General features: G+C 34.5%; 1 protein-coding gene across 2 annotated transcripts in view; it reads right to left on the reverse strand.

The window, feature by feature from the left end:
* Positions 1 to 904: 904 nt before the first annotated feature.
* SH3GLB1 (SH3 domain containing GRB2 like, endophilin B1) overlaps positions 905 to 14895 on the reverse strand; it is a 34430-nt gene continuing 20439 nt past the window's right edge. The window contains exons 6-11 of one of the 2 annotated variants that reach the window (XM_057714002.1): positions 14302 to 14388; positions 12621 to 12644; positions 8927 to 9016; positions 8450 to 8550; positions 1755 to 1983; positions 905 to 1364 (exon numbers count right to left, since the gene is read on the reverse strand). In XM_057714002.1, coding sequence (XP_057569985.1) covers positions 1257 to 1364; positions 1755 to 1983; positions 8450 to 8550; positions 8927 to 9016; positions 12621 to 12644; positions 14302 to 14388 — 639 coding nt within the window. In that variant the 3' untranslated portion in view covers positions 905 to 1256. The remainder of the gene's footprint in view (positions 1365 to 1754; positions 1984 to 8449; positions 8551 to 8926; positions 9017 to 12620; positions 12645 to 14301; positions 14389 to 14895) is intronic. The other variant, XM_057713993.1, reaches the window with a different exon arrangement.

Raw genomic sequence — 14895 nt, forward strand, 5'->3', positions numbered from 1 at the left:
TCATGACACCAATTCTGTTATATGACCATTGCTTACTTATTTTTCTGTAACTTCTACGAGTCTTTAAGATCTGTAGGGGGAAGAACTGTGTGCATCTTGTTCAGGGTTGTATTCCCAGTTGATCAGCATAGTGCCTGGCCCTCAACAAATGTTTGATGAATGAACGGATGAATGAATGAAAATGAGAGCAGAAGTCCTGACATAGAAACAATCTGCTGATTCATAGCAATGGTCCAAACAGCAATGTTCTGATTCCAAGTATATCATTAATCATTTCATTAGTGTGTTTTATAACTAGACAGCCTGATCAAGATGACCTAAGTTCATTAGTAAATTTTCAAAATTTTATTTGTAGGCTCAAAGTAACTAAAAGTGTATTTTGTATTCATACAATTTACTCTATAATGAACATAGTTGTGCTAATCCATACTTTTATAAGGATTTGTCATTCAATAAGAAGAAATTCTCTTTACTGTACTGCAGTATCTTCTTAACAGATCCAATTCTGATTATGGATTAAACGGTGCCAATTGAACTATCCTAAAAACATTATTTAGTGAACTGAATTTGACCCAGATGTCTTCGGACCTTAATTGCAAATGTACTAGAGAAATATGGTAATACTTCTCAAGGACTAGTTATTCTTAAAAGAAATCATTCAGTAGTGTTTTATAAAACAAAAAATCCTCAAAATAACTCACTGAAATAGAATATTGTAATCATTCAATGTCTGCTGGAAAACAAGGTAAACATGTATAACTGCATTTCTGTTTATGAAAACATTCAGAAACATTATATTCTTCAAAAAAGAGGTTTATATTCTAGAGCTCTTTTTAAACCAGTTAAAAACAAACTTTAACTTTATTCTTTGGCTATTAATTATACCTAATAAATGAGTCACTGATACCAACTCACAATGAATTTATTTTACATAAAAGAAAAAGCTTGCCATTAATGAAAAATTCAGTAGAAAACAGTTCTTCTGCTTTAAGTTGGGGCTCAAAAGTAGAAGCTACTTATTAGTGAAACCTCAGTAGAAAGAGAATTTTGTAAGAAAACATTCTTGGCATGAAAACTCTAACACAAATTCTGTAATGAAATATTTACCATGCAATTTTATTGGCAGAAAGGCCAGTTTCTGAAGGCTGGTATTTTCTTTTCTGTCTCTTCAGACATTAACATGAGAGATACTTAAACCTGCTTTATTAAGAGTTAATTGCATATAAATATGATGTATCTTTTCATAGTCCACCTATTTAATTGAGCAGTTCTAAGTAGGTAATTGGCACCCTGCCCTTCTGGTTTCCCCTTTCCCCCATTAGCCAGTCTGAATCCATTCCAACGACACTGAAAACAGTGATTACCTATAAAATAAAAATATTTCCAGTTATTAACTATGTTAAGAAATAAACACACAGAAAACTAATCAGATTTAATTTGTTTAAAGGATAAATTATTCACTATCAAAGAATTTAAACATTATCATCAATTTGGTGAAAGATTAAGGATTTTATTAGAGGCAATTTTAGAAATCTAGTTATTCAGCAATTAAAAGCTTTAAATATTTTTGTGGTGTTCTATTTTGTTAAAAATAGTAGTTAAAAATTTATAAAATGTTAATATAACCATCTGTAATCTATGAAAACATGCATAATAAGCTATTTCCAAATAAATAATGAGGAATTTGCATTTTGTTATACTGGAAGGTAAGTCAATCTATGATATAATTTTCTTTTTAAACCCACATTACTCACCTCATCTGCCAGAAGTGATAATTCAGTACTGTTTGCAGCATCATAATCATACAGAACCCTGGCCTTTCTGCTGCCACTGCACTCCTTAAGGTCAGTGAGGTTGGAAGGAGAGGTGATTACTAGGCCACTTGTTGAAGTCAAGGCAGAAGAACCAATCACATTTGATGAAGCAGATGGTACAGGTGCCACAGAAGTCTGGTTGTTGTTACAATGATAATTGGATGGAAAACTGTTGAAAAAATGGCCAATGATCTATTTACAAGTGACCAAAGTTCCTGTATACCACCACTTGGTGGCAGTGTTTACCTTCTACCAACCTCCACTTTGGCTAAAGATTTTTGGATGCTAATATTTTAATGACAAAGTTATGCTACCTAGCTTACCCCTCTCTTGGGTCAATTACACTAGAGAAAATGCAGGTTGTTTTTAAATATAAAGTCCTTGAAAATTTGTTTCAAAACCATCTTTACAAGTATAAACTGTAAAAAGTTTTTAAAAAACAATGGTTTTTCTTCCAGAAGAATGAGTTTATCTTTGTAGTATTTCCAACAACCTTCTATAAGTATGTTTTATTAATCTTTTCCTCCCTTTATGAATTGTTAAATAAAAATACCAATGAAAAACTTACTTAAATGTTGGATACTACCACAAGAGCCAAGTTTTCTCAAGTTAATTCTTTAAGAAATATTTGAATAACTGAACTCTTCTCCGTAAAATCGATTCAATCACATTTTCCTGTTCATTCAAATATTTACTATCTACATGTCCAGCATCATTACCACAAGCTGTGACACAAACATGAAACAATATCATTCCTTTATGGACACGTAGACAAGTGAGGGGATGGACATTCAAATAATATGTTAGGGGAAAAATAAAAGTTTTATTGGGAATTAGTGAAATCCCTGTGATCAATGTGCTCATAAATAGTTTAAAGATAATTAGAATTTTCAATTTATTGTAAGCCTGTTTCTCCAATAATACTAAATGGAAAACAGCATAAGATGGCTGGCCTATAATCATTCTAATCTAAACATTTCTAAGGTAGAAAAAAATCCTATGAAAATTCATATTTAAATTTAAATAAATCTATTAGTTGAAATATAAAATGCTTCATCTGGTAGGATAGGTTACATTCATCCCTTCATAAAATACAGTTTTCTTCTTTATGACTTCTGTGCCATCTGGAAATCAGTCAGCCAGCAGCAAAATTCCCTTTATCCTTAACCTCTTCTCTAAACCTTTCATTCACCTCCTGATGCTTGTGTTTAATCTCCCACACTCCCTTTATCATTGAGCCTAGAAGGTGGATGTTGCAGGAGTTGCATGTTCCTCATTCCCATTGCCATACTCTTTTCCCTGACCAATCCTGCCTAATCTTTGAATTTCATGTTATTTTTTATTAACCACTATTAACATTTTTTTATTTCATGTCATATACCTATATATATCACAATTTTTATATATGCACACATATGTATCTTTGTACACAGCTTTGTTCAGTTATCAATACATCCTATGGATATTCTTAGTCCCCAGCTCTATCCTTGCTTCCTAAGGTATAGCCATAGTATTTTGACTCTTGTTGTGTCTGGCTAGGCACACAGCTGTTGGCCTTGGGTGTATGTTCAATAAATGAGCTCTGTTCACAGAATGACTTAAAGCACTTTATGATGGTGTAGACATAAAACTGTTTAGAACAGAACTTGTGACTTGAACAGTAACTCTGTGTTCCTGTTGATGAGTTGGAGCCCCTGCACATAACTATGACTCTCCCTTTTCCTTTCCTTTCCCTATAGTTTGTTGCTCAGCCCAACTGTCAACAACTGCTGGCATCTTGCTGGTATGACGAGTTTCCTGGCTGGAGGAGAAGACACAGGGCCATGAAGATGGTGACGTGTTTCATAACAGGACTTCTTTTTCCCATCTTCTCTGTGTGCTACCTTACAGCTCCCAAAAGACCTCTTGGACTGTTCATCTGAAAGCCATTTATCAAGTTCATCTGCCACACAACCTCCTATTTGACTTTTTTGTTCCTGCTGCTGCTTGCCCCTCAGCACATCGACAGATCAGACCTGAACACGCAAGGTCCACCACCAACCATCGTCGAGTGGATGATGTTACTGTGGGTCCTGGGTTGAATTTCATGTTATTCAACGATATACTACCTACCATCTTTTGTGGCAATCATCTACAGGTGTCTCATTCTTTTCTCTTTATTTCTAGATTTTAGCTCCTGGCTCACTAACAGTATATCTTAATTCTTGGTGATTCTAATATCCCCGTAGACAATTATTTGAACACTCTGGCCTGTCAGATCCACAAGCTCTTCTCTACTAGTGATTTTGTAACTGACCCTTGTTCAGCCACCCCTTCCCAACGCCTCATCTAGACCTTATCAATTCCCCAAACTATAACCCTTACAATAATTATAATTTTCAACATTCCACTCTCTGACCATCATCTCTTTTTCCTTAGTACTCTCATTTCAACAAGCCTATCTCAGATCTGTGGTCCTCCACAGACCTACCATCTACATCCTACCCACAGGCCCTTTGTGTCCAAGGTAAATTATTATAATCCCCTCCTTTCGTATGCCTTCATATCCTATGCCCTTTACTTCACACTACTCATTCGGTAAAAATCTCCCTAATTATCTACTCAGTATCCATGTATATACTATGACAGTTAAAAAAACAAAACACAAAACCATGCTGTCTGGTCTCACATTCAATGAATGAGTAGGAACCTCAAGTGGGTCCACAATGCTGACTAGCAACTACACTACATTTCTCTAGTCTATTCACTTTTAATATTCTGCTGATGACTATTTCATACCCCTTCATTCATCCATCCAGCAATTCTCTCCTAATCTTTACAATCAGCTGATGAGTTGCTTCCTTTTTTAATGGAGAGGAGAAAAAAACAATCAGGAAACTTCCATGGTTTTGGTCATCTCTCCTCCTCCTACAGATGAGCTATCTATGCTCTTAAGATTAATTTTTTCAGGGTTAATTTTTCCACCTGTATACAAAATCTCCTCTCAAGGATATCACACTACCAATTCTCCCCTCTCTTTCCAATATTATATTTTATCCATTTACTGTGTCATTCTTATCATATTACAATCATGCTCTTACTTCTCTTATCTTAAAAACAAAAACAAAAATATGCTAGGTTCACTTTCTCCTCTGGCTAGTGCTTCATTTCTCTATTTCTCTTCTCACTGGAACTCCTTAAAAGACTTATCTAAACTTACTGTCCCAGTTCCTCTCCTTCCATTCCCTTACATTAACAAACAAGCTTTTGCCCCTACTGTTCCACTAAAACTACTAGTCAAGGTCAGCAATGACTTCAGTGTTCTAAGTCCAATGGTTCACTAACAGTGCTCTTTTCACTTGACCTATCTAGTGATCACAGTGGACCACTCCCCTCACTTTTTACAGCTTACTCCAAGGCCACACATTTGATTTACATCTTACCTCACTGCTCATTCCTTACCATCCTCCTTAGCTGGTTCCTCAACTCTTTGCTGGAGTACCTCAGGGTTCAGCCCTTGGTTCTCTGTTTTTCTCTACCTATACTTATTCCCTTGGTAATTTCACCTAGTCTCACAGATTTAAATATCCTTGATATGCTGCCAACTCTCTAATTCATATCTCTAATTCACCCTTCCCCACAATTTCCAGACTTGTATATCCTAAAATTGGATATCTCCCCTCAGATGTTTCATATCTCAAACTTAACATGTCTAAAACTGGGCTCCTGATATACCTCACATGCCTTCCCCACCCCAACCTGCTCCTCCTGGGGCACTCCTCATTTTAATTAACCAAAACTTCATTCTTTCAGTTGCTCAGGCCAAACACTTACAGTAATTCTTTACATCTCTAAGCCTCATATACAGGTTTGTCAGCAAACCCTGTTGGCTTTACCTCTAAAACACACCAGGGTTTAAACACTTCTACCACATCTACCACAGCCACCCTGATCCAAGCCACATCATCTCCTGACTGGATTACTGACCAAGTTATTGCAATAGGCTCCGAACAGGCCTGTCAACTTATACTCATGGCCTCTAACATCTAGCCTCAACAGAGCAGCAAGAATGATCTTGTTAAAGGCTAAAATCAAATCATGTCACTCCTCAGCTCAAAACCCTCCAGACTTCCTCATCTCTGAGTTCAGGCCTAAGTCCAAAGAGTGGCTTCTAAAGTCCTACGTATCTTAGCTCCCTGCTTCCTTGATTAATCTCCAGCTAAGCTCTCCTTGTTGTTGCCTGAACATACAGCTATGTTCCTGCTTCAGAGCTTTTGTACTTCCTCTCTGGAGCATCTCTAAGATGCCTGTCTGCTTTGTTTCCTCACATCTTTCAAATCTGTCTTCCCTGACTACTGTAAACCTCTACTCCTAACCAAGGTACTTCCCTGCTGTATTTTTCTCCATAGCATTTATCGCCTTCTAAAAGGCTATGTAATTCATAAACACTGATTTTCTACTCCCCCTCTACCCCTAAACAGAATACAGGTTCCATGAAGGCTGGGATATGGTCTATTTTGTTTACAATGTATCCTTGATGCCTAGAATAGTGCATTTTTAAAAATTAAAAGCAAATGTTTCTCTGATGGGTAAAGGGTTCTAATGATAAAAAGAAATAATTTCTAATTCAAGTTTCAGTCTCAAGTTAAGAACACATTTCCTAGTGTCTCTTCCTCAGTGAACTGGGCAGTGATTAAAAAACACATTTCTGAAGAGAAAACAAAAGATAAGTCCTCTCTCCCCACATATGTGTGTGTATACACACACATGATTTTTAAAGTCTTTAACCATGGAATTTTACTTTTAAACTTACTAGTATAATTAGCTTTTGTTCAGCCACTGAGGTCTACCTATGTCAACTTTGGGGAATTAATGGTAAAAAGAAAAACAACAAAACACCAAACCAAACAAACAAAAAAAACCATGAAAGGCCATCTTCACCTTCTAAGAACTTTTACTGATAACTTTAAAAAACTACACACTTCCTGCCACTGTAGTTCAATATGTTAAACTTTCCAATTATTTAAAAATAAAATACATTTACTAATCTTATAACTAGTTGTTCTGTTTCCTTATCTGTATGTGGATAGTAATAGTACCTACCTCAGCACATCAATGACTAGATTCTGTGTGACTGGCTGAGTTCCAAGCATTTGTATGGCTTTAAGCAGAATGTAAGAATGAATGGTTTCAACAACAACCCCTCTGCTGCACTGCTAGACTAGGACAAAGTAAACAGGAAGTACTAAGGCTTCTTAGGCTTAAAATACTTGTAATGATGCAGGAATAGAGTAGTGTTCTGATTTCAGATATTAATACCAGTAACAAAACTTCAAATATATAGAAGTGTAAATACTTCTGTGAATCCTATTATAATAACCAGTGGTATTAGGCTACAACTTATTTTTAAGATCTAAAATTGGTTTTGTGGATGTGCCTACTTTTGTTCTAGGTCTAGTTCTGAAGGATTAGTATGCAGAAAGGAAGACCAAAGTGATGAGGGTTTTTTTTTCCCTCCTTATTCCTTGAAATAACTTCTCTTGATATTCCTCTTTCAAATGTTACATATCACTCCCCTGCTTCAATGGTTCCTCACTATATAAATCTCAAACTCCTTATAATTACTTACCTTAAAGGGCATTCATGACATGATCCTGCTTCTCCAGCCTCATCTACTATCCCATTTTTAACTTGAACACTATGATCCAACCAAAACGAACTACTGTCAGTTTCCTAAACTTGCCATACTCTTTTTTCCTCTGGCCCTTTCATATACATATTCCTCCTCTGCCTGGAATATTCGTCCCTGCCCCTTTCTTCATCTAGATTATTCCTACTAAAATAATTCCATCTGTGAATCTTTGCTAGACTCACTTGAGTCACAGTTAGATGTTCCTTACAGTAATCTGAACTTCTCTACCTTTCCAATTATCACGTGGCCTGTCCACCTATGGCCTGTAGTTCTACCTAGACTTTAAGTGTCTGTTGTGAGAGCAGAAACCATGTGTGTCCTGTATATCATTTTATTTTCAGTGCGCACCTTACAATGTTAGCTTCATAAAGGTAAGCAATTTTGCCTGTTCTGTTTGCTGATACAATCCTAGAGTATAGAATAGTACCTGGATATGACAGGTGTTCAATAAACATCTGATGAATGAATGACTGAGCTATGTGCTTTACATATGTGCTGTAAAGTATATTACTACATTCAAAATAATAACATCAATGGGCTTGAGGTCTTACGAAATATTCTAAAATCTTTTAACAGTGAACAAGTAATGAATAAGTATAAAATTAGTTTATCTCTAAAGGCAACTAAGTGTCAACTTTATCTTCCTCAACCACCTGCAAAGGTAGTCAAGAGAAAAGTGAACTTCAAAAGCTTTTATGCTTTCTTTACATAGCACTAAAAAAGGTATTCACTTAAAATTATCTTCTCATTCCTGGTAACATTTTTTTTTGTGCCAGAAGAGCTCAAAATGTTTTTGTTACCTCAGAAGTGTGATAATCACGTTCCTTTAAAAAAAAAAAATCTGATTTTAAGCAATCTAATAAAAGTCTTCAACCCTTCCATTTTTCACTTTATTACTAGTTCACATGAAAAAAATATGAACTTCTCTTATCAGGAGGTTCATGTATGAAAAGGAAATTACCACCTTCCCAGTTGTTTTTGGAGGTCTAACATGTATTGGTAACACTGCGCGTAGTAAGTCATCTGGGCTTCTACGAAGTCATTCAGACAGCGGAGGTGATGGGCCTGTAAAGGAAAGTTACAGTCACTTCTTAGCTCTATAATCTACTTAAAGTGGCAAATGCTAAGGGAAGACAAAGCACAACACTGTACTCAGGGCAAATCATCAGTATCTAGCATTTTGCTAGAATTTGTAATAACAAACTGTTTAGCCAAAAAAAAAACAACAACAAAAAATATCAAATGGATTTGATGATAGTGGGAGAACTAGGTGATGAAGTGTAAACAAAAATTTAAAATATTTCTTCATGTATCTTGAAAAGTGTTATAATTTAGCAATCTTGATAAATGACTGAAAAGGAAGTTCAGTTCTTCCTCCAAGAATTTCCCTAAGACTATCAAAGTCTTGTTCCAAATGAATTTCTAATGAATGAACACTCACGTGTGTACTGCTGATTCCCTCTAGCAGAAGTCTGGTAATCTCTGCTTGACGATCAAATTCACTTTGAGTTATTCTTAATTCCTGTTCAGACTTAAATTGGAACATAGTTTTAGAATCTCATTAGAAGACTCAGTCCATTTTATGTACTCATTTAGACAGTTAAAAAATTCCCCAAACAAACCCCAAATGATAATCTGGCAATTCCCTGATTCTGCTTTGTATTTAAACTGGTCCTATTAATGCCAAAGCTTAACGACATAAACATAAAAGCTATGGGAAAGTCAATCTATTTTCATACATTTTTTAGTATCAGTTTTGCTAAATTTTACCACGAAACCTTAAGATTACCAGTTTACATGTATAAAATACTTCAAAAACTTCTCAACTATTACTAGTTACTTTACTTTGAAGTTAAATACAGGCTTCAATCTCAAAATAAAAAACTTTGGAGTGAAGCTAGGATTTTAACCTCCTGTGTTTAGTTATCAAGCACATACTTGTTTCTGGGGACACAGTTCTTAGGTTCCTTCAAAGGATTCTTTGTCCTATATAACTGTCTTTTTTAGTTTTCTTTCCAAACTTTGCATAAAATATGTCTTAAGCAGAAATATTATCTATAAGATATGTTAGGATTTTTCTGCAAGTTATGAGTGACCTTTAATCAATGGTGAGTTGGTAAACTGGCTCTCCAGGGGAAAAAAAAGCTCTAATACACTGAGTTTCCAAGGTATAAATACTCCCACCACGGGTGATTTCAAGCTACCAAGGTGAAGTCACTGACCTCAGAGCTAGAAAGAGATGGGTATAATAGCACACCAGTACTAGCTTCAGCTATCTGATATCGGTTCAGTGCTGGGACAAAGCAGTTCACCAAACAAATAAACAAAAAATCTAAAAATACTAAATAAGCACTGGCAAAAAGCATCCTCACAAACCTTTAGTTAGAGTTGGTTGGTAGTGAGGAGGAAAAAATAAAATCTCACAGGTCACTCAAAATAGTTAGCTTATCCTCCACTGGGAATTAGTATTGGTGATAATATCATAATGACATTTTTTTACTACCTCTCTAGGATAAATTGCTCCCCCTATCCAAACAAATAAAGTGTTTCCAAGACTGTAATAAGTATAAAAACAAGGCATCAACTTTTTCCTTTCTCACCCCATCTCCCTCTTCTTCACCTTTTGGTGGCAAGTTAACCCAGTGAAGTAGTCAACAATAAAGTGGCAGCAAAAGAGATAATCAGTTGCTATAATCATTCTCATCCCATTGGCAAAGATATGGCAGAGAGGACTCAGACTTGACCGCTAGACTGGACTTATGGGAATAAGCTTGAATTATTCAATAAGTCAAGAGTTAAAATTAAATTTACTTGATCAAAACCAGAATACATGGTATTTTGATAACAGGGCTGAAGTGACAAGCTTCATCTGGAAACTAGTATGTAGCAGAAAAAAGCCACAGAAGAATAAAAGAATCAGTGTTCTTCCTAAAAAAAAAAGTGTTAAGGAAAACTAATCACTTCAGTATTACATTTGCACTACTGACTGTTCTGCTTGGTTGAAAGGTTTTGATTGACAGAAGTAACCACAGCAAACCAAAAATAAATGTACTTCAGAAATAAATGAGGCTAATTCCATATAGATTTGATTGTGAAAGTACAAGCTAACAGCCTTTAGTAGAAACGGCAGGAAAGTCTACTAAATGGCAATATTTCTGTACAAGGTGTAAGTAAGCTAGGTAGCAGATTAAAAGTAACTAGGAAGCTTGAGTCTGAAATGGAAATAATGTTTTAAAGCTAAAAACACTGAATAAAACAATATAAAATAACCTCATTAAGGACAAAGGATCAGTCTTCTATGTTTGAGCAAAATTTAATTACTTAATTGTGAAGAAAGCACCATATACAAAGCCTAGGAAGTCATTCTTTTGTACAATATAAACTTTATATTTAGAAAAGGTAAACGACAGGAAGGAAACAAATCTTGTTTCTTGAACAAGTTTCAGTGTATGGTTGGGGTGGCTGCAAAGTCTAATATCCTGAACCATCTCTACTTCTCACACATGTAACTGATCATAATAATTAACCTGAGAGGTTGAGGTAACTGAAATTAGGTTCAGCATAATTAATCTGTTCAGGAAGAAAATAATCCATATTAGAGAGATAAAAAGGATTTAAAGAAAGACAATGAATTTAAAGAGGTTTTATTCTGTCCTCCAGAAGATCTCATTCCTCAACTTAATTTTACAATTAAGACATAGAGTTCTAGGAAAAAGATCTTCTATTGCTTAGAATTACTGCTACTGGGCTAACTGATCTAGAGCACAGCTTGGGTTAGAGAAGCAAGAAGAGTTTTTTTAGGACATAAGGTGGAAAGAGGGCAAGAATGTGCTGGTTTGTTTTATCAGGATTGGGTAACTTATTTTAAGGCAGAAATTTTGGTCAAGCTTCTGAGGCATTTGCTATGACAATCTTGGTCAGTGTTAACTACTTCTTCTAGGGGCTTAAATCTTAAAATATTCCAGGATATGAAGTTTTAAAATTATACATTTTAAAATTATGAAAATGATAGCAGCGAGAAGAATAAAAGAAAAATATCTATGGAAATCCATTTTGATATATTTTAAGCTTTTTTTCACATATACAAACATAATAATGTAAATATTTGCTTCATGAGTTTCTTGCTATTATATCAACTACTTCTCAAATTTGTAGAGACTGCAGAATCAAATCAGAAATTTTTTTGTGTACCTGTATGCTAACCAAAATGGAAGATTCCCTGGTTTCTTGATCAACCTGCTTTCTCTTCTATGTTACTCTGCCCCACCTTTCACGCTAGAGGTTCAGGAAGAAATCAGAGGCTAGGGTGTAACCATAACTAAGCTGATGAATGGATTCCATAAAGGGGGGTGAGAGAATAAGTCAAGAATTTCACATTGGATTTCCAAGTCATACTCCATAACCTACACATGAAGCAAGACTGTATAGTCAACAATCCGACAAAGCCAGAAAACAACAAGTTTGTAAAAGTACTTAATAGTCAGGGGCCCAATTAACACCTGCCCTCAATCCCCAGCATTGTCTTCATCTCAGGGTCAGATTCGGAATATGAGAAAGTAAATGAAAAATGCTTCTGAAGACCTCAAATAACACTTAAGACAAATCTGCACTAAAGTCATAGTTTTATTCTTTATTCCTTGCTTAGTTATTTGGTTTCTCAGCCAAGAGATCAGAAATGGTAGCACAGGCAGAGACTGGCAGTGCAGTAATATGGACAGCTTATAAAAGTGACAGTTTGACACTGAGGGAGGAGACAACACGCTTCAAAAACAACGCATCCAACTGTTGCACAGTACAGTAATGGATATTCATAATAATGACCTTAACTGTAAGTGAAGTTAAATAAACCAAGTATTTAAAGCTGTCTTCTGGCAAGGTATTGTAAGGATTACCACTTAATATAACAGGTATCTCGTATTTATCAGAGTGTGTGCAAACCACATCTCTGCAGCATTGTTCTACTACTCTGTGGAACTACTACTAGCCAAACAGATATGAGCTTTCCATAATAATTTTCAAATTTTTAAGATATAGCAACAAAGACTGGCCCCATAGTTGCTGCCCAATAAAGATTTACTGAATGAATGACAACTAAATTACTGTTTCATAATTCTGTAGTTTAATAATTTACTTACTTTTGTCACTTCCTCTGCCCAAATCTAGCCAGCATTAAAAATTAGAGAAAAATATAGAACATGAAAGAAAGTTGGAATTTAACATTTTCTACAATTTAGTATAGAAAAATGTAAATATTTTAATTCACATGGCATACTCTCTTTCTCCAGAATCACAGTAACAGATTAAACACAGTAATAATTAAATCAGCAGAGCTTAATATACTGTGAAAGTATGCCTTCATATGTATCAACACGATGTTTGAATCTTATACTAATTCTATAAATTAATAACAATTTTCCAAAACTCGGACTATTTAACGCCTCTTAGTTCTAGTAGTCCCATCAGTAAAATGAGAGGTTTAGAGTATACGATTTCTAATTTCTCATTTAGGTCCAAAATTTTGTAATTTTAGGAAGTTATAATAAAGTAAGGATAAATGGACACTAAATGATGATATAGCCATGGGGTGAGGGCCACAATAAACTTGAGATATAATGAACTTAAAATTATCAGAGTTAAATACATCTTACTATAAGTAGATGACATAAGTAGTAAAACAAATGCCTAATAAATGAAACCCAATCTTGCTTTTAGGATATTTTTACCTAAGATTAAAAAATGTATGATTTATACACTAAATTACCAATGACTGACACAGTCTCACACTTCTCATTTACCTACATACAGATAGGACAATGGAAATAAATGAATGCATTCTCTTGCTATCTAAGGAAAGCCCTAATTTAGGCAGGGCTTCGATAATTATGGTACTTTAAAAAAACAAATGCATTTTACATATTCTGTACAATAATTTTTTCTATTACATGTTCCCCCCCCTTTAGTTCATTGCTAATGAAATAAAAGTAGTCAATTGATTTAACAAATAAAAATTGCCAATTATTTATTACTTACATGGTAGATTCTATGCTATTCTAAGGCACTAATATACCCAGGAGTTTATTATACGAAACACTCCATCTATACATCTTTATTGGCTCACATTTATAAGTTTTGGGACTATGTTCAGATTTTACTAATTTCTATCTTGTGAAAAAATTAAAAATGCTTAACATCTCAAAAATTTCCTCAAATCAAGCTCAATAATATACAAAGAATATTATAGAATAATTATCATTCCCAATTCAAAGCTATCACTATTCTGCAACTCTCCTAAGTAAATTAACACTGGACAGGCTTCAACACTACAGAAATACCTAAACTACTGGGGCTTGTTTTGGCCTGGAATTGCAGAAGAAATTCTATGTTGAGTTTGAATGAAAATTAACATAAACACTGAAGGTACTGTGAAGCAAAGTAAATTTGTATACCTTATATATTTCTCTTTAAGTAAATTTTGTTAATTTTCTTTGCCAAAAGTGAGAATATGAAGTGCCAGCTAAATTAACATCTTTTATTATGCATAAAAAGCACTATATATTTACGTGTAGTGGAAATACGTACATATATATGTATGTATTTGTATATAAATTCAGACTCTAAAATCTGAATTTGGCATGGTTGAATCTGGCAATTAGAACACACATTTTCTTCAAGTTCCAATATTACTTCAGTAGTATTCTCAGTATTTTTTGTTAGACTAATGAATACATTGCTCCAACTACTTTAGACTTTACATGTAGATAATAGCAAGAGAAGGCACTTTACTTAAGATGTAGAAAACACAGTAGGCCAACAAACCTTCAGCCATTTTACATGCAGGAAGTTGAGCATGTAAGAGAAATTTACCATAATGTTATCTCCTTCAAGGCGTGCTGAGTTTAGTTGCTTAAGTGCGTAGGTAAGAGACAAAGAACACATTATACCAATGAACACAGTAAAACAAGTTACTTCTGCACAATAAAGAACACACAAAGAAGTATTAAGAACTGATAAAATGGTCTTTTACTTTAAAAAAAACCCAACTATGGAATTTCACATCATGGTACCTATTCAATTTTTTCAAAAGATTAAAATTTTCAAAGATAAACATGGTTGATGCTTGATTTTCAATTAGATTTAGGGAAAATGCATCACTTTAAAAACTGCCATAATTACCTAAATTTTTATTAAATTTTCACCTATGAAAGACCTTCTGCCTACCCACAATTTCCCTATTAAAAAAATCATTTGTATTTTATTAATGTATGATGCCTTCAACCACATTCTCTTTCAATCAGCCTCAGCCAGGTCTTGGCATACCCTGAAGGAATATGAAAGGCATGTCAATCCTTGTATTTTTAATCAACTTTAAATTCTAATATGTGTATGTTAAAGTTAAGATGATATAATGGT

The sequence above is a fragment of the Hippopotamus amphibius genome, chromosome 1, assembly GCF_030028045.1.
Source record: "Hippopotamus amphibius kiboko isolate mHipAmp2 chromosome 1, mHipAmp2.hap2, whole genome shotgun sequence".
Classification (NCBI taxonomy): Eukaryota; Metazoa; Chordata; class Mammalia; order Artiodactyla; family Hippopotamidae; genus Hippopotamus; species Hippopotamus amphibius.